The sequence below is a fragment of the Habropoda laboriosa genome, unplaced genomic scaffold (genome assembly GCF_001263275.1).
Source record: "Habropoda laboriosa isolate 0110345459 unplaced genomic scaffold, ASM126327v1 scaffold5, whole genome shotgun sequence".
Taxonomy (NCBI): domain Eukaryota; kingdom Metazoa; phylum Arthropoda; class Insecta; order Hymenoptera; family Apidae; genus Habropoda; species Habropoda laboriosa.
The window spans coordinates 4,586,669-4,606,061 of record NW_017100161.1 but is presented as its reverse complement, the minus strand read 5'-3'; the positions used below and the strand labels follow the sequence as shown (position 1 = coordinate 4,606,061).

Here is a 19,393-nt window from a genome sequence, read left to right as displayed (position 1 = left end):
TATTCCGCGACGACGGCAATTTCACGCTCTCTCTACATAGGTGCATCCTTCTACTCTTGCACCTTCCACCTCGTCCTCGTCCTTGCTGCTCGCTTGGTTGTTCGTCTCCGAGGAATACTTTCACGCGAGTACACGCTTGTAAGCCGTTCGTATTGCATCGTAAAAAACGAAACGATTACTCGTAAAATTGTAGGAAAGGGCGAGGGAAGAATGTTTAACGAAGAGACGTAGTTTAGCGCGTGTTTGGATCAGCCGTTTAATTCCCCGTGAATACGACTTCCTGATCCACGTACAAGCGCAACGTTACACCATTACGCTCGTCTCTATGTCCCGTATGAAAATTTAACGAGTATGTTGAAATAACGGAAGGAAACTTCAAAAAAATTTCATAATGCGGGGTGGTACGTGACAAACGAGACACTTCGTCAAGACCTCGGAATACAAACTGTGAACGAAGAAATTATGAGATTTTGTACGAACGGAAATACTGGAAATGGGTCATTGAAACGAAATAGCCTTTGTAAACTGTTAATATACTATTTATTATCGGACTCAGAGGAAACGTCTTTACGGTTTGAAATGTTCTGACGGACTGTTGCTGGGCACTCGAAAAGGAAGAACTGTTTTCTTTATGGTATCGCAATCTGCAGTGCTTGACTCGAAGACGAACACCAGACACATCTGGTGGAAGCCTTAGTGCCTTTGTCTTGTCGAAGTCACTCCGAAGATTGTTTAAAGTGCTTTACTTATAATAATGCTGTTACAAAATGACGTTGTCGTTCCTTATATGGGGCCAGTATATCCAGTACTTATATGGGGCCCTAATGCGCGTGGGGTAGGGAAATTTCGGAGGAGGACTCGGAAAATCGCGGTATGGGGAAAAGCCATCTTGGCGTCGGTCTGGAATGCAGGAAAGGTGTCCTAATGTATCGGGCGAATTTTTAAGATGTGCATCATAGGACAAGGGAAACCCATTCGCATACCACAGGTTGGGTGGAGCCTACCACGACAGTCTAAAAGAACGCGGAGACATTTTTGTCCTCGCTTGATTATTTCTACAGAGTGTTAGAAATAATGCAACATACATGAACAGATTAGAAATTTACCTGAATCTTCAAGCTGTCAGTCTTCTGGATAGCGAAGAGGCACTTTTCTCAATAGCATAAACCAACAATATACGGAGGAGCACATGAAGTGTTACTCTCGTCAAAAGCCTGAACACACACGATTTGCTAAAAGCAGATTGATTGCAAATACCCTCGGAATTAAAAAGAAAATAATGTGGGGTGCGATTTGAGAGAGAAGAGACTTTGAATTGATAGCGTGAAAAGAGCGATTGTGTGAGGGGAATTCAGAGTGGAAATAAATAAATAATCGTTTCATCTATTTTTGTCCACTTCTTAGAAAGCATAGTTGGCGAAATAACGTCTCCCTATATTCAAATACACAGCAAAACCTATTAACAGAATAAGTAGAACGCGATTTCGACGTTCGGCTGGAGAGTTGACTCGTTTCAGGACGACAGTGAAATTCACGAAACGCTCACTATTGCCAGCGTTTCTTACGACCCAAGTGTGCATTATCATTAACATAATTTCTCAATATGTAATCGTTGGATCACACCATGTATAGTCGGGGCTACGATATAGCGAGGTCGTAAAATCGGTTAGGCGTCAAAGTAAACATGTTTTAGCTGCCGGGAGCCCGAAATTGACAGAGATACGAGCAGATAAGTACTTGAAACCATGGTCAGGACCGTACAAAGAATTCTTCTATCCAGCGAAAGTCAAACTGATTCTAATATATTTACTGAAAATTGAGTTCAGCTAGGACAATTTAGGGTTTTTTTCTTCTGGGAAAAGCCGCATTTGGAAGTACGGTTACAAGATGCAGATAGAAAATGCAAAAGGATTGTGTAGCTTTAATATTAACATATTTTCCATTTGTAAATGAAATACCATTTTCTACTTGAAGTACCAAATCATATGCTACCATTCGTTTATTGTTGGAACCCTCAAACAGACTGCAACACACGGCCTTGAGTGCCGCAACATCAATCGATGCCGATTCTTGAGAGTTTAATTTACGATCTCGCTATATCGTGGCCCCAACTATACTATTGTAGGAGGTAGTCTAAAGGTAGTCAAACTGTTTATTTTCAAACCCTTTCCCGTACCAATGCTGGCGACACACGAAAACGGACTGTGTCCGAGGCGACCGAATAACAAACAGCCGAGAGTTGTCCGAACCGAGGGGCATCCGCGGCCGGTCCGTGCCTACAAGTGCCTACACTATCGTTACTTTATTAAATCGAAATCTAAATCCCGCAATAATCAAATTTGACTCGATCTTTCGTGAAATATTATTTATGTTTTAAAAAAAAATGACGAATTTTCCATCGAAAGGAGAGTAAATTGCTCGTCTGACAGAAGTGCCCGCACACACCGTCAACGAAGGTGTAGAAAATTGGTAGGACAGGCGGTTCGGTCGCGTCGAAAATTGAACGCGTTCGCCATTACTGCGCCACCGGCCATGTAATACCTCAGCAACGAAGCGGCGAATACTTCCATTGCGCGTTCCCCGCGGCTGCAGTAAAGCGGGATTTCGCGTCCGCTTTATGATCCGATGATGGAACGCGAGCGGCGTTTCACTCGCGTCGCGTAGTGGAAAAAGAGCAAACAAAGGACGAGACGAACAGCGCGATTAAAACACCTGCGCCAATCGGTTCGCTGGAACCCAAGTCCCTTGGCACACACGGTATCGCTTCTCTCGGTAAGCCCTTTTTACGACAACGACTCCACCACCTCGGCGTATACATGCTAAAGAAAGCGTGAGAGAAGGAGCGGGATACTTCCGCGAAGTTAGTGGAAACGGAACGCAGCTGGCTATAAAACTTTTCCGGAGGAGAGTGTAACTGGCTAAGTTGCGCTTTGCAACAAGCACAGCGAACGGGAACCTGAGTCTACCTTGTCGTAGTCTACATGGCGGAACGTCGCGACAGTGGCAACAAATTGTTTCTTCGATTCTCGTCGAGGTGTAGGTTCAAGGTCTCTGTACACAGATTAACAGAAAAAAGTGCGGTGAATTAGGAAGAGTGCTTGGACGAGAAGCGAATTTTCGTAACACTTTCGATAGGAAGGGCGTATGTGTACGCTCTGTAAAAGTGGTCACTTATTTACGAACAGCAGTTGATTTATGAGACGTACACGTGAGACACTCAGGTAGAGAAGAATTAAGAGAATCTGTTTGGCAAACGATTGGTACACTGTAATCTAAAGCGCTATTCGGATGAAAATACGCGAAACGACGGGGTACACGCGTTATTACGTCTTCGACGAGAGTGAAATACTCTGTGGAGAGTGGGGACAGGCGGTTACAGAATCCAGTAGAAGGCCGTGGAGCCGTAGCGGGCAATATGTTCCGAAATTGTTTTACTCCGGGCTGGGGCAAAAGAGAAGATAAAAATGTTCCGTCGTAGCTACGTCGCGCTGCTTCCTGCCCTGCCGAGCGCCGCGGAGTAACTTTTGCGGGATGTGATGTGGAAAATTGGATTCAAGTTTGGAGCGGAGTGTAGCCAGAAAGGGACAGCCCCTGGTTCTCGAAGAAGAGTAGGGGAAGGGGTCGAAGAAAGTGGAATATACGTAAAGGAAGGGAGAGGGAGAGAGGAAGAAAACGTACTCGAACATCCGAAAAGAGAAGAAGAAGAAAAAGTGTGCGGAGGGTGGAAGGAATAGAAAAGAGTAGAAGGGCAAAGACACGAGAAAGAGGTTAGCTTCGTAGCAAGGACACGCTCCTTTTATTGTATCCTCGGTCCTCTTACCCTTCTCTCGCTGCAACCAGCTCATCCCCCTTCCTCGCCAAACCGTCTGTTTTCCTCGTTCCGTTTTCCTGCGTCCTCCTCTCTCGTTTCCTCCTCCAACGATACACACGCTGCAAACCATCGCAACCCCTCCTACACCAACCACCCCTGTTACAGAAAGAGAGAGAGTGCACGCCTCACGGCCCGACCTTACTTCTCCTGTCTCGTCTACGATTTTCAACTCGACGAAGCGGTTCGACCGAGTAATTCCCCGGTGGCCGGAAGCAGAATCTCTCCTTCTCCAGCTTCCACGACTAGGCGTGCAGCCTCCTACGCCATCGTCATCCGGCGCAGTGACTTTCCAGACGCGTCTCTACCTCTTTCTCTCCGCGCTCTTCTTCTGTGTCTTGGCTGGAACGAGTGAGTTTCCAGTCCACGAGAGCATGTGCCGATGCTTCTAAGCGTTTTTGTTCACCGACGGAGGAAGGCGGAAGAAAGTCACAGCCACGTTTGTCGATATTAATTGGAATAGAAATGGCCGTGGGTATTACAGCGGCGATCGGCCACGATTCGACTCTGCCAGGAGCAATTCTCTGACTAATTTTTCTGAAATCGAACCTGATTGGGGAGAGAGAGAGAGAGAGAGAGTTTAGGGTACTCGGCGTGCTCGTGCCACGTACTGAACGAGAGTAATTATTTCTTCAGGATGCAACCACGTCTTTAACGTTCGACAAACTTTCTCTCGTTTCCATTCTTTCTGGGCTGGTTTTTCTCCTTGTATTTTTGCCATGGCAAAAGTAGAGAATGTCCTTAATTCGTACGACCTTTATTCCAGACCATGAGACAATCGATTCACAGAGAATGGTCTTGAAAACCGGCAACCGACTGGAAGTAGGGTCTACAGGGGCTTTTCTCCAGCGTCAATTATCCTTCGTCTGGGGGGTTGTTCAAGGTCAACACGGTAGAACGGAATCGATAAACGTCCATGGTCGTATTAAGGACTACTCTCTCTCTCTCTCTCTCTCGATATTCGTTGAATAACCGTTTTAAAAATCAACTCCGCGGGATAAAAACTTTTCATCGATCTACCTCGAAACGACCACCCAGATTCGTATATGTACAGTCTACAGCAAAGCTACGTTCCTCTAATTCACATTCGAAATATTCAAATTTACAAACATACAATTTCTCCTTCGACAGAAGGAACTCGAATTTTCGTTCAATTTCATTCCCGTACTTCTGCAAATCGTATAAACTCTTTCTCGAAGGAAATAATTCAAACGTCCGCTATAACTGAAACACGAAGGGCGGAACGTTTGATTGAGAAAAAGTGGCGTGCATACGAGGGGCAAAAGAGATTCGTCTTGTCCCGATGTAATACACCGGTTTCGCAGAATTTACTGACCACCTCCGATAAAATAACGATACGTCGAGCGTGCGCTGGTAGATGGGACGTGCGACAAGCCGGCAACGGTGAAATCAATGGACCGCAGAATTTTTCGAAACGTCGTTAAATCCCCCGTGTCAGCAGGGCTCCGGAATCGATTCCTCAGCTGCCGCCCCCGTTGCCCGCGGGCTATTTCTGGTACCGGGGATATCGAGCTACGCCTCCGTAGGAGAGTAAGCGACTTAGCCGCCCTATAAGCGATGAAACGCATCTACCCAGGCTCGATTTTCTTTCCGGCTCCCTTCCAGGGACCGTGTTACCGCCGTTTTCGTTTCTATCTAACGCCGTGTCGAACGTAACGGCAGTTCTGCACGCGAGAAACAGCGATACCGTGCTCCAGATACTTCGTATTGTACAATCAAAGTTTTATTTTTAAAAATAGTAAAACAGATCACTCGTTGAAATAATTTGCATATTGCTGACGACCTTTTGCCATTTTTCTGGGAGCTTGAGAATACCGTCGCGACAGAAATTCGGTGGATTTGAATGAATTATGTGGAATCAGTGAGAAAGAATTTATTTGTATGCCTGTTTTTAAAGGACCACACCTTCGCTGTGCGTTTTTTCCACCTGTGTAAGCGCTGTTAAACTGTTTTTCGGGGGTTTTGTCGGGAAATCTTAGACGTGGAACGGAGGAAAGACGATAAATTCGAAATTGGCAATAGAAACGGAGAATGACAGACTAAAATTCGGAAAATTCTGCAGAACACTAGGAAGATCTGCATCGCGTCAATAGGGTGCATCAGTGTACAATAAAGAGCGGGGTCAGAGTCATATTCCACTGAACGACGATCATTTGTCCCGCGTCGCGCGGACGAGCTCGAAATAAAGACGAAAGGTGCAATCTCGCGTTGGCGAGAGGCGAGAGAGAGGAACTAATCTACCGACATAAACTTGGCCCATATTGCGAGGAAGAAACAGGAAAGGTGCTTTAACGCGTACCACAGAATTATACCTACTCTAACCAACAGAATCTCAAGTTAACCAAAGATGGAAGAATACAGAGACACGGTGGAAAAGAGTAAAGTGGATGAGTAGGAACACGCGAACCTTTCCACACGACAATCTGTAACTTCTCCATTCGACTCTACATCCAACCAACACGAACGTATATATATGTATAGAGAGAGAGAGAGAGAGAGAAGCTCTTCACAGTTAGGTGAATTGCGCGACCACTAATACCTTGGTCCCTTTACCTCGGTCACCTCCTTCGAGAAACCAGCACCGCGTTTCCTCGTCCTGTTCCTTTTGCCTCGTTCCGAAGTGGCGTTTCTCGAATAAACAGTCTGGACGGAAAGGGAACCATAGTTACCGGTGGTTGCGGTTAGAGGAACCAAAGGTAGAGGGTGAAAGGGTGGACGAAGACGACCAAGTCCTTTTCGAGGAGCCATGAGTAACGTGTGGTCTCGGTCTCGTTGCCCGCCAATAGCTTACTCACTTCTACAAACGTTCCTTCATGAGATCGACGTGAGTACCTGGAACTAGTTGCTGCTCCTCCAACGAGAGAGAGAGAGGAAGAGTGAGGTACTTCTTGGAAGCGTGACGTTGCTCGAGAGTCGTACGGTACCTACCAGTTAACGAACTAAATTTTCGCGAGACCGTTGCCTTTAATGGTTTAAGCAACGTTTGCGTCTGCTTCCACTGTACGTTGTTACATATTAGTACTCGCGAATTACTCGTCTGCCTGCTTTTGGTCAAGCTGATCAAAGCATGTCGTGTGTACTTACTGCAGAGATGAGAAGATGTCCAGGAGAAGGAGAGTACTGTGCAGAGATGAGGAGATGGCCAGCAGAGGAAGAAGAGTACTGTACAAAGATGAGAAGATGTCCAGGAGAAGGAGAGTACTGTACAGAGATGGGGAGATAGCCAGCAGAGGAAGAAGAGTACTGAGCAGAGATGAGAAGATGTCCAGGAGAAGGAGAGTACTGTGCAGAGATGAGGAGATGGCCAGCAGAGGAAGAAGAGTACTGAACAGAGATGAGAAGATGTCCAGGAGAGGAAGAAGAATTCTGTGCAAAGATGAGAAGATGTCCAGGTGAAGGAGAGTACCAGGAGATGGCTAGCAGAGGAAGAAGAGTACTGAGCAGAGATGAGAAGATGTCCAAGAGAAGGAGAGTACTGTGCAGAGATGAGGAGATGGCCAGCAGAGGAAGAATAGTACTGAGCAGAGATGAGAAGATGTCCAGGAGAGGAAGAAGAATTCTGTGCAAAGATGAGAAGATGTCCAGGTGAAGGAGAGTACTGTGCAGAGATGAGATGTCCAGGGAGGAAGAAGAATTCTGTGCAAAGATGAGAAGATGTCCAGGAGAAGGAGAGTACTGTGCAGAGATGAGGAGATGGCCAGCAGAGGAAGAAGAGTACTGTGCAGAGAGGAGATGTCCAGGGAGGAGGAAGAGTACTGTGCAGAGATGAGAAGATAGCTGACGAGTATTCTTAGCTCCCGAAATCTTCATTTTTAGGTTCTTAGTGACATAGCAGTGGAATCTCCATATCCACAGGTGATACGTTCGAAAACCTACCGTGGGTAATCTAATGCTTCCAACTTCGTCAGATCACTCCATCCTTCTTGGTCTCGATATGCCATACGATTCGGTTCGTCAAAGTTATCGCGTCAATTAATAGCGACAATACTCTGGACACCTTTCCAGCTCTACAGTGGTTTCACCGATATCACCTTTTAGTCTTTAATGCAAGCTAGAGGAACGAATCGCGTTCGACGATACTCGCGCGAGGGAAGGCACCTGTTGCCTACGGACAGCTAATTCCTCCGCGCAGAGTGCGATCTCTGGTGACAAATTGTGAACTCCTGGAAATATTAGGTAACATTACACATTCCCATCAAATCTACCCATTACACACACACATCTTCCTTACTAAAACAAAGTACAATACCGTTGAATATTTAATTCGCCAGAAAATAGCTCCAAGCGCGGAAGAAAGAAGAGAAGCACACTTCGATGAAAGAGTGATACAAATCAGGCGAATTCGAGTTTCTCGGTGTACAGAGCGCACCTGTTGCCCCTCCTCGAGAACGGTGATTTACATTTTAATAGAGACGAGGGACGGAAGTAGAGGCGTCGCTAGAGTTCACGGTCCTCGTCTCGTCTCGTTTCTTCGAGTCATTAGGAAAATGGATCCGCCCTGGTGCTCGATGGGAGGAACACAGAGAGTAACATGGTCACGGAAGGGAAGGAAGGAGGAGATCGGTGGACGTCTGTGTATGCAAGGTCTATAAAAAAGAAAAAAAGGCTAGATGTCTAGGACGACGGGGAGGGGGTCAATCAGCGAAATTAAAGAAAAACGTTGGCCCAATTGAAAAAGTTTTCCGCGTGGATGAAGGAAGATGGACTACTCTGGTAGAAGATACGGGCAAACAGGGAGTAAATGTTTAAACTGGAACGCGGCACCGGGAAAGGAATTACATTTAAATTAGATTACGGGCCCAGTAAATATTGGAATTCTACTTCTAGCCGTCGTCCCGGATGGAATCGTAATACAAAATATGAATAAATATCCCTATCCCCATCTATATATATATATGCACCTACTATCTTCCGTTTCCATCGTCTACGCCTTCTACCCCTTTGCTTCCGGTTAATTTCGTTGATACCCTCCACTTGTTACGCGTTATTCGCGCCGACGGCTGCGAGAGGAACAGGAAGAGAAAGTAAACGAGAAAGGGGGTAGAAAGAGAGAGAAGAACGCACGCGGCGCATCTGGAATTTAATTAGCTTAATTAAATCCGGATACTTGCTGAGCCTTGCGCATTTCCGCGAGAACTGCACACACCGGGGATCCCTTGACCTGAAATCACGATGAAAGAATGCGTTTGAACTGTGACTCGCACCAGGCTCCGCTAAAATATGTAGCCCCGGTTACCGGGGATTCGGATGGGGAACAGACAGAGAGAGAAGGGAGGGATTGGTTGCATTCTGAATACTGGATTTTTAAAAGAGAGCCCCGGAGTTGAACGGGAAATTTTTTAAAAATGCTCCACCAGGCTCGGCGAAATGCTCCAAGCCGAAAAACGCGCGCCCGTTTCATCCTCGCGGCGGCTGTTTTTCGCGAATTTCAGAGGCGTTTCCCTCTACGCTGGAAAACATCGATGCTATAAAATATCGTGGCCGAATAGGGGAACGAGGGGGGGGGAACAAGGATTCCTGAGCGTTCGCGGTTAAAAAGTGCTTTGACGGAGGACGCTAAGCCGGAGGAAACAATTTTCCACGTTTCCCGAATATTCTCTCTCTCTCTCTCCCTCGAAATATTCGTCGCGATGGAATAACACGAAATGATTAGCGAAAGAAATGAGAATAAAACGTACGGTGCTTGAAAATATCAAGCTTGCCGATTCTTCCTTTTTCCTCTTTTTTTTCGCTGCACAATTTTCGCTACACCACTTTTCCACCCTTTTTTCCACGAAATTCTTTTCAATATTTATCCCTCGACTGCTGCGCGTCTGTGTGCGAGTGTTGCAATCGCGAAACGCTCAATCAGATGGATTATCGTTGTGAAATTCCGTAGTTACGTTCCGGCCATCAGATCGAGGTGCCAGACGCTCGTAATTTCACTTCATCCGCACGTTTCCGGGGGTGGAAAAAGACAGTATCGAACGAAATCTCGCGAGAGAAATAAGGAGCGTTTCGCGTCAACGTCGTTTTCAGCCAAACTGCAAGTCGTTAAGTCAAACTCGAGAATTTCGAGCAACCACGCGCTCGACACTGACAAATTCACGCTTAACAAAATAATTACCGAATAATTAATTTGCAGCGCAAAAAACGAAAGAACAAAAATGGTAGAAAATTCGATGCAACGAGTTCTACCACCGACGAGTCGCAAATTTTATCCACATTTTGCGCCCCGACCTGAAAATTCCTTCGTTCCTCTCTCGTCGATACAGGCGGCAAATGCAACTGGGCCAGAATTACACGGTCTATCTTCGTTCACGAGCAACAGACAGCCGAATCCTATTCCATTTGACCTGCTCCCGTGATCTAACCCCGACGCGAACCAAGAGAAAGAGAGAGATAGAGGAAGGTTCCCGAAGGGAGGCTCGATGGAAGGAAAAGGGGGCGGGTCGCGTTCATGATTCAATCAGTGAAGTTAAAGCGAGCGCGAAATGACGCCGCGTAAACTCACAGCAAAACTCCCTTTTCATCCCTTCGAAGCGTGTTAACTCCGAACAACCACCGATCCTCCCTTTCAATTTCATTTATACATACACTACACCAACCCCATATTGCGATACTTTCTATAACTTATTTTAACTCTGATTCTCAACGCTGTCTACCTGTAACTCGGTGAAAAACGGTGGGAAAATCGTGCACCGATGAATTTCACCCGACGTATACGTGACAGAGGGACACACAGACATTTGTCAGAGGAGTAATGTGAAAAAATATTTTCTGTGGCAATAAGCTCTTACGAAGAGATAAGTCTGGCTGTTTCGAATGGTTAATGGGTTTCCGTGCTCGCGAACAACGAGTGAAAGAGGCTCGCTAAAGACACGAGTCTAACGATATTTCTCGGTTACTTTAGCTGTATTTTTACAAAAAATATCCCGCCGTGGAGGATCGCTTAAAGACGCAATTTAATCGGGAACTTTACATTCCATTACGCCGAAGAAAAAGTGCCGTATCGCCTGGAACTACTATGTTCCTCTCTCTCTCTTTGCTGTTCCGTACTCCTACTCCACCTCCTCGCCGTCTACGGCTCGAATCGCTTTTTAAAAAGCTTCCTGTCCGTCTGGAGAGACTACTCCGTTGGAAAGTTCCCCTTTGAAGCGGATCCCCCGTCCAACTTTCATCGCAACCGGCCAGGCCTTCGTCATCGGTAAATATTATCGTTGGACCGAGTACGGCTGGGAAACGGAAAACGCGAGATCTCTCTCCTCCTCTGATCGTGAAACGCTAAAATTCCCCGGACGACTCCGGTGAAAAACAACGATTCGCGCGAAATTCTGGTTACCGGACACAAGCGTGGAATTTTATTTTCTTCGCGCGGGCGAAACGAAGTTTCGACTTTCCACGTCCATCGACCGCGTCGTAACGTGCGCTTCTTCTGAGAGAGGCACGAGACCGGTCGCTTTTTCGACGCTATTCTCCAACTGGTCGGGAACATCGGAAAGAGGAAAAACTCTTTTCCTCTACCGCACAACGCTGACCAACAACCCCCGCGCTGCTTCTGGTTCACTCCGAAGAAATTCGCGCGGCAACGCGTGCACGGAATTTTCCGCGCCCCCTTTTCTCTATATTCTCGAATAATGTTTCGCGACGCATTTTGCGGCCACGGCCACGCAAACTCTGTCGAGTAAATATTTAACGCAATCTGGCGCAAGCACGGAACAATCCCCGTTGAAAACGCGGGGATACGGTCGCAGCCAGGACCGCGAAACTGTTCGGTTGCATTAGTAGCTTTCAGAGCTGCGGACGGTTAAATGTTTCACAGAACTGAAGGATCGCTGGGTGGATTCTGCGAAGATTGATCGATACGCAAGGTCGAGGATTTTACTTTGTATTATTCTCTAAGTATAGTCACATTTCTTCGTTCCGATTAAACGAATCAGAGATAAATTGCTGCATAATATCGTTCTTCTTAACCCTTTCGCTACTATTCGCGCCTATAGACGTTTCGAAAATTTCCTACACTTCCACCTTAATTTAACCCTGAATTTCATTCTTCGCCCAGTTTCACTTAAGAAATTCACCATCTGTAACACACGTGACGTGTTAAAATCTACCGTAGCGAAAGGGTTAACACGACCATTCACACTCAGATTGCCCAAAAATTCCACGACAAACAAGAACTGTCTCTAAAACCGTATTCCTCCAAAAACACGGGCTGGCTGGAGAAAATTTGTAAAAAGGACATTTCCTCTCGAACGATATCCCAATACCATTGGCGAACGAACACGAGCTCGAGCTCCCTCGCCGTCTCCCCCGTGTCGCTTATATCTTTACGAGGCGATGCCGCGTTTCTCACGCTGCTTGGCCAGCGACGCGAAAATCCGCGACGCCGGAGGCTTGAGAAGGGGAAGAGAGACTGAACGAATAGGAGCGAACATCCGGGCTGTTCCTGTTTAATCCGCCAAAGCTAGACGCGATCCATCTTCGTCGTTGGTTGTCGTCACGGTCTCTTCCCTTCTTCCAGCCATGTACACTCGGTCTTCGACTCCTCTCCTCGAGTCGCTTTTAGCGCACCCGAGCATGCTGTCGGTTTCTCAGGATCGTTACACTCATTGTCAGTTGTGAACGCGCAGCCACGCTAACGAAATCTTCCTCCCACCTTGTTGTTCCCTCTCCCGTCCCTCTCTTTTCGTCGTTGTTGCAAGTCCAAAGCCAGTTGACGCAGTCAGCGACTCGGCCACCTGGGAAATATCGAGTAATGCCCGCAAAGCTGCTTTCTCTCTCCTCCTTCCTTCTTTATCCTCCCTCTCTTCCGTGCTTCCACTTCACAAGCTTCCCTCTTTTTCCCTAATGTTGTCTGCCTCTCGTTTCTTGCCTCCGGTATATATCCAAACGCCTTTTCCCTCCTCGTCTACGGCACAGAAGTGTTTCTAGGAACGTGTAAGGGAAAGAAGGAAGAGAGAGAGAGAGAGATGAAAAGGAGCATCCGCGAAAATTGCCCAGACTTCCTTCCGTCTCGAGCTCCGTAATTCGGGATTACGAACACGCGCCGCCCCCGGACGCTGATGATTTAATTTATCGGCTAGCACAGACGGAATAAAAAGACCCGTGATTGGCTATTGTCGAAGCAACGCGTCGAAATTCACCTCGAGTAGAATCGATCCGTTGTTTTAAAGCGTGTTCCTCCGAGTGGAAAATCTCACGAGGAACTTTCTCGGGGGAGGAAAAAAGCGCGCTGTACGTGGCTAATTTGCTTCAAGTTTCTTAAAGTGCGTCGAAGGATTGATAGAATATGTTCTCGATAGAAGAGAGTTTCGTGAATTTTTCTGTCGTGCTCGTTTTTCTTCTTCTTCTTCCATGTTTCACGCGTCTTTCGAGAATTCTCGCGTGAATCATCTTCTTAGGAATTTTTCATACTCGCTGTCTCGTCAATCTCGTTTCTTCTTGCTGCCCGTGTTCTTCCGGCTAGTCAGACGTTTGAAGACTCTGTAGGATAGGTAGAGAACGAGCAAAAAAACGGCTACCAAAAACGCGCCGACGTCGATGAGATTGCGCTGAAACCAGGACAAGTTCGCACGTTCGCTTCGAATGTACGGGACACCGTGGCCTCGACCGACGTACTCTGTCCACCATACTGCTGTCTCCATGGGGGTGCTCGGGCGGTCTTTGAACGCCTTCGCGAGCTTCTTCGCGTTCTCGCGGTACCTGGAACAGAGGGAAACGAAATCGTCATTTTTTTTAATACGTAAAATCCCAAAATTGAATTCGGTGCAGTGTCCCAAGTGGCAGAGACGTTAATGGGTCCCATAGTTCCCTATATCGTGGCCTGTGCTATACAGAATGCAGCCACAAGAATAATACAAGCGGACAGGAGGTGATTTCTTGTGCGAAAATAAGTGAAAAATGTAAAATAAAATTTTTTGAGTTTGAAAATTGCGAGAACTCCAGTTTCAGCAATTCCCTAAATGATAATATAATAGAATATCATCTCTGTGCTATCATAAGTCTTGTTTCGAAACTTCACTTTTCCCCAAAAACTGAGCCTTGGATAAGAAACTTTATTCTACAAGTTTCGTTTATTTTTGCAACAAAGAATCACTTCGTGTCCTCCTGCAAAATACTATCTACAATCAGATTGGAACTTTCGCGGAGAACATCGCACGCAAGGTGCATCTTTAAACCTTTCCAACAGGATTATACGACGTATAATTATTCCCGGACGAGGAAGTGACAGAGTGAGCCGGCAGCAAATCATCGATCGCCGATTATACCGTGTCCCTGTCGAATTAAACGCCTGGTATCTATCCTGTCTCCAGTTTGCATCCTTTTTCCGGCCTGTGTCTGCTTGTCGCCCGTATCCCATTTCCCAACCCTCTTCCAATACACATACAAACACACACGCGCGCGCGCGCGCGCGTAGAGCATAGGTATAGAAGCAGTTCTCGCGGCAATAAATTAATTCCCTTGGCGCAACGTCTGTCTGACACCCTCGAAAACATCGTAGCCTGTCCCCGGTATGGTGGATACGTCGGGTCGTAGCGTTGACGGAAGGCACGTCGAACGCGCTTAAAATTGATGGTTAATTCAAAACCACCGCAGGGCTGCGACTGAATTTGACCGAGGCAAATAACAGGGGGGACCAGGTTGATTCGCGGCCTGCAGCTGTAAACACGAATAATGGAGAGTACCGATTGGTAAATTGTGTGCTCCGGCTCGTCGAGGCTGGTCGCGAACTCGCAACCCTGTGTTCCCTTTACCCCTTTCGTCTAGCCTCTCTACGTCTCTCTCTCTCTCTCTCTGTTATTCCCCTTCATCTCTCGTTTATTCCAATCGTTGTACGTTTTTTTCTTTTTTTTCTTTCTCCTGTTTTTTTTTTTTTTACATCATTTTACATGTCTCTCTTTCTTGATTGGCGAACAACAATTCGAGTGTGTGCACCTGTGTGTAGGTATATGTGCGTAGTGTATACAGAGGACAGATGTACAGAGAGACAAGAGTACAGAGTGTTCGATTGGAATGGACACGCGTTTTGAGAGAATGTCGCAACAGGGGCAGGTTGTTTTCGATAGCGAAGCGTATATACCAGATGGATTGTCATCGATATAGGAAACACACAAGCTTGTTTCCAGGCGAACGATAAGCGCGCCGTTAAAAGCTCTCGGAGATATTTATAAAAGTATCCCCGCGGCATCTTTTTGCCTGCATCTCTAGCCGCGATATCGAGTGGATCGATCGGTATATTTCATGAATTATTCATCGGGTACCGGGCTATTGTATCGCCGGGGCCGCGGTGGTTGTTAAAATTGAAGCTTGAAAAAACATCGAACGCTCTGCATCACCGATAACTCGAAGGCGGCGACGGTAAATGCAAACGTGGGACGGTGGATGCGTCGCGACGCGGCTAAAAATCGTCGTGTTATGCGAAGCTTAATATATCGCGTGGCTTTCAAATGTTCGCTGCCACCGTCGAACAGCTGTCGACGCAGAATCGTTTAACTCCGTGTAGCAACGTTGACAGTGTGTAGATCAATCAACTGACCGATTTGTTAACATGTTTGCTACCACTGTCGAAGCATCGTCGACACACTAACGCCACATAGTGTTTTTATAAACAATTGTAAACGAATTTATTTGGTAGAAAAATTGAGTGTTTCCTCACCGACTGAGATAAAGTTTAAAATTTTCTGTGACTTCAATTGGACCACTGTCGAAGCATCGTCGACACACTAACGCCACATAGTGTTTTTATGAACAATATGAAACGAATTTATTTGGTAGAAAAATTGAGTGTTTCCTCACACACTGAGATAAAGTTCAAAATTTTCTGTGACTTCAATTGGACCACTGTCGAAGCATCGTCGACACACTAACGCCACATAGTGTTTTTATAAACAATTGTAAACGAATTTATTTGGTGGAAAAATTGAGTGTTTCCTCACCGACGGAGATAAAATTCAAAATTTCCAAAAACAGAATTAAAAATTACACCGAACAAAATTTTTTTATTGCAGCCAAAGAATGCCCCTTTCTACGAAACTAAAAAGTATCGCGATACCTTAACTAATTCATCCGAAAAAAATTGTCGAAATTAGCACATTTTTCAAGCAATAAAAGTAAGAGATCGCAAGGAAGAAAATGAAATATTAATTGAGAAAATGACATCGAGCCCTGGGAGTGCATCTACATCAATGACGGATGGTTCGGGGGGAAAGTAGGTGGGTAACGGAGCGTTATCGGAAAACGGGTGAAATTATTTAACCGGGAAAGTCTGAAGGCAGATGTCGCGAAAGTTACGCTCGGAACCATTTCTATCCCCATTTCTGAGGCCGACTCGTATCTCCGGGGGATCATAATTCCCGCGATATCTCGGATCGTTGTCGCTCGGCTACGGCCCGGCCCCGACACGTTACGAACTTACTTTCCGACTTGCAACGTTATCTCGCGGGCGGCAAGGCCTGCGCCTGACTTTCACACGCCGAAACTCATTCGGCCGCAACTCATCCGCACCCGGGCCACCGGTGCGCGCCAGCTGAATTACACCGGTTAGGGGATTCTAATTGCAAACGGAGAAAGAAAGATGTTCCACAGTGTTCCAGCGAACGCGCAATCCGCTACTCTACCACCACCACCACTACCACGCCGCTATTCGCTGAATTACTTTGTTCCATACCCTCTGTGTGACACTGCCAAGTGAAATTTGCCCCGGAGCTTGCGGAAAATTCGAGCGTTTACGAGTATGCAGGGAATGAACGTTATTCAATGAATATGTAACTTGGAATAGTGGAGCCTTAAATGTGAATACCAAGTGTTTGGATAGAGTGCTAAGGACTGAGTGTGCGATAAACCTAGGGTTTACCGAGTGAACGTTCGTCAACTGAATAATCTTTGGAAATGATACTTTTCTAACCCTTTGCACCCCTTCGTCGTGTGTGACTCGACGTCAATTTTACTCACAGGTACTCCTGTGGCGGGTACGTCGTCGTCAACAAACCCTTACCGAACGTCGTTCTATTCTTCCACACGAACGTTCTCTGTTCCAACTCCTTCAGATTTTAGTCCTCGAGTGGCCTAAGAAGGGCACATGTGGTATCCAGGAACGAATTTTCCGTTTCCACCACTTTCTCCACTTCTAGCTTTATCTATCGCTACTCCTGCCTCCCTGTCCTAACAATATAAAAACCCAGTACGCCTACACCTCCGGACAGTTTTTCCTTTACCGACCATCGCGACGTCCCCGCCGAACCGCTGCCGCCGGGACAATTAACAAAGTAAACGATTGTATTTTCTGGACAAATTGTACGCCTATACGACCATACACTTATACTTTAATAAACTGAGGTGAAAACAGTGTAACGACGTTCCTCACCCACAAAGTAAACGATTGTATTTTCTGGACAAATTGTACGCCTATACGACCATACACTTATACTTTGATAAACTGAGGTGAAAACAGTGTAACGACGTTCCTCACCTACCTCGCTGCTATATCGAGTCGCATTTTTAAATTGCAAGTTTACATATGTATTATATTTCACAGTATTCCTTTTATACTTAGATAAGCAACGTTACATGTATATGACCCTTTTTTGTGACAAAAAAGCCCAATTTTTACAGAATAGTGTCATATACACGTGACGAAGCAATTGTTTGCGTTGCTTCCTATCAACTAATTGTCCTTTGAAGTACACTTTAAATAAAGCACTTAAAATAATGCGGAGTTATTAGACAGAAACTGAAATAAAAAATTCGGAGTGCAAAGGGTTAAGGAGTGATCGAATTTCCTGGGATTCTTTACAATTTCATTCTTTTTTTTCGTTACACGAAGCACACCAAACTCTAACTTTTCCAGGTTGAAACGCGGTAGAATACTTTAAAATCGTATTAAAGGTGAGTTGAAATACCGCGGGTCTAACGTGAATGGAACTTATTCGAAAAACAGGAATTAACGAAGCACAAGATGAAAAAAAAGGACAAGGTGTGGTACACTAGCAGTGAACGTTGCATTCTAATTAACCGTGTATAAACCGTGAGAGAAGTCGGATGTAAAAAGCGAGAGGAGGGAGAGGGAAGGGGAAAAAAGGGCAGCAGTTCATTTCAGGTTCACGATGTGACTAGGTGCGAAAGCAGCGTAAAACAGGAGTCGCCCGACCGCGACGGAAAATTCAGTGGCAGCGTGCACGGAAGTCGCGCCGGCACATAACAAACGAGACTTCCGGTTATCGAGATCTCACCACGGTCCTTCGCCGGCTGCAAATTCCCCGGAAACGGAGTCACGAATATTCCCTTCGCGTCGTTGAATATGCAGCCCATGGCTACGGTGCAATTAAAATATTCACTCGACAAGACCAGCACGCGTCCGTTCTACGTATAGTACGTAACGGAAGTCGTTTCTTTACGCGAGATTTCTCCCCCGAAAAAAAGAAAAAAAAGGAAGTTCGTTCCGTCGTGGAACACGTTACAAGCGAAAACGTCTCTAAAGGTGGAAATTCGAGGTGGTCTGGCGCTAGAAAGTAATCTTCGTCCCCTCGTAATTCCTTCGAAGTTACTTTACGATTTCCCAGCTCGTTGTCGCCAACCTCTGGCTCTTCCACCACCACCACCTTTCCAGACACCTCGCCAACTTACTTTCCGACTTGTAACGTTATCGCGGCGAACCGAGAAGCTCAGTCTCCTTCTCCCGCGGCCAATTAGCCAGCGTAACCGAACTCGCGCACGTACACCTATCTTCCCGGCGCATTATTCAGGATTCTCCTGGTCTTCTAAATTATAAACCATAAATTTCCGATCTTATTACAAATCGCGACGCGATTCGAGCAAGTAGCTTCGTCGTGGCCGTTAACGCTGCAACTGGACTCCATTTTGGGGGGCGGAGCGCTCGAATAACCATATCAATGGCGGATCCGGGGGAGAATTTCGCTTTTAACGGGTTTACCATGGTGCTCGGGAGATGCTGAAGAGTGTTTGAGATTAGGGAGTGAAAGAACGGTGTGTGGACAGGTTTCGATCGAATTTGTCCTGAGAATGGCTGCGTGGTTTGTCTGACTTGAGCGAGAGTTGACTTGTTCCACTGAGAAAGTTGGGTTAAGGTTCTATTGAGAGTAGAAAATGGATTCTGACCGAATTCGAGGGATTTTCTTTTACCAATTATTTAGATACTTTTTTAACGAGGACAATATTCGACAATCAGACAACAATTGAAAATTCAGATTTTTATAATAATGGGCCAAATTCTAGAGACTTTCTCGATCGATGAAATTTATCAGGCGACGATTCAAAATTCATATTTTTATAATAATAGGTCAAATTCTAAAGATTCTCTTGATTAATAAAATTTATTTAAAATATAAGGTTTCATTTATGAAAGCTGTTACGGAACGGGCCGTAACGGTTGAGATCGCCTTCGTTTCGGGTTGGTTAACGGCGTAAAATTCCAGAAATGTGTTTGACGTCGTTTTATTAAATGTTTAGTTCGCACAGGTGTCGTTCTAGGTGTATTGTTTTAGACAATCTGTCGACCTTGTGCGG

General features: G+C 45.9%; 1 protein-coding gene across 1 annotated transcript in view; it reads right to left on the bottom strand.

Annotated features, from left to right (window-relative positions):
* Nucleotides 1–13,268: 13,268 nt before the first annotated feature.
* The window catches only part of LOC108578443 (UDP-glucuronosyltransferase 2B20), a 29,956-nt gene continuing 23,831 nt past the window's right edge, over nucleotides 13,269–19,393 (bottom strand). Inside the window, exon 4 of the mRNA XM_017941793.1 lies at nucleotides 13,269–13,573. Within this exon, the coding sequence (XP_017797282.1) occupies nucleotides 13,297–13,573 (277 nt within the window). The 3' untranslated portion in view covers nucleotides 13,269–13,296. The remainder of the gene's footprint in view (nucleotides 13,574–19,393) is intronic.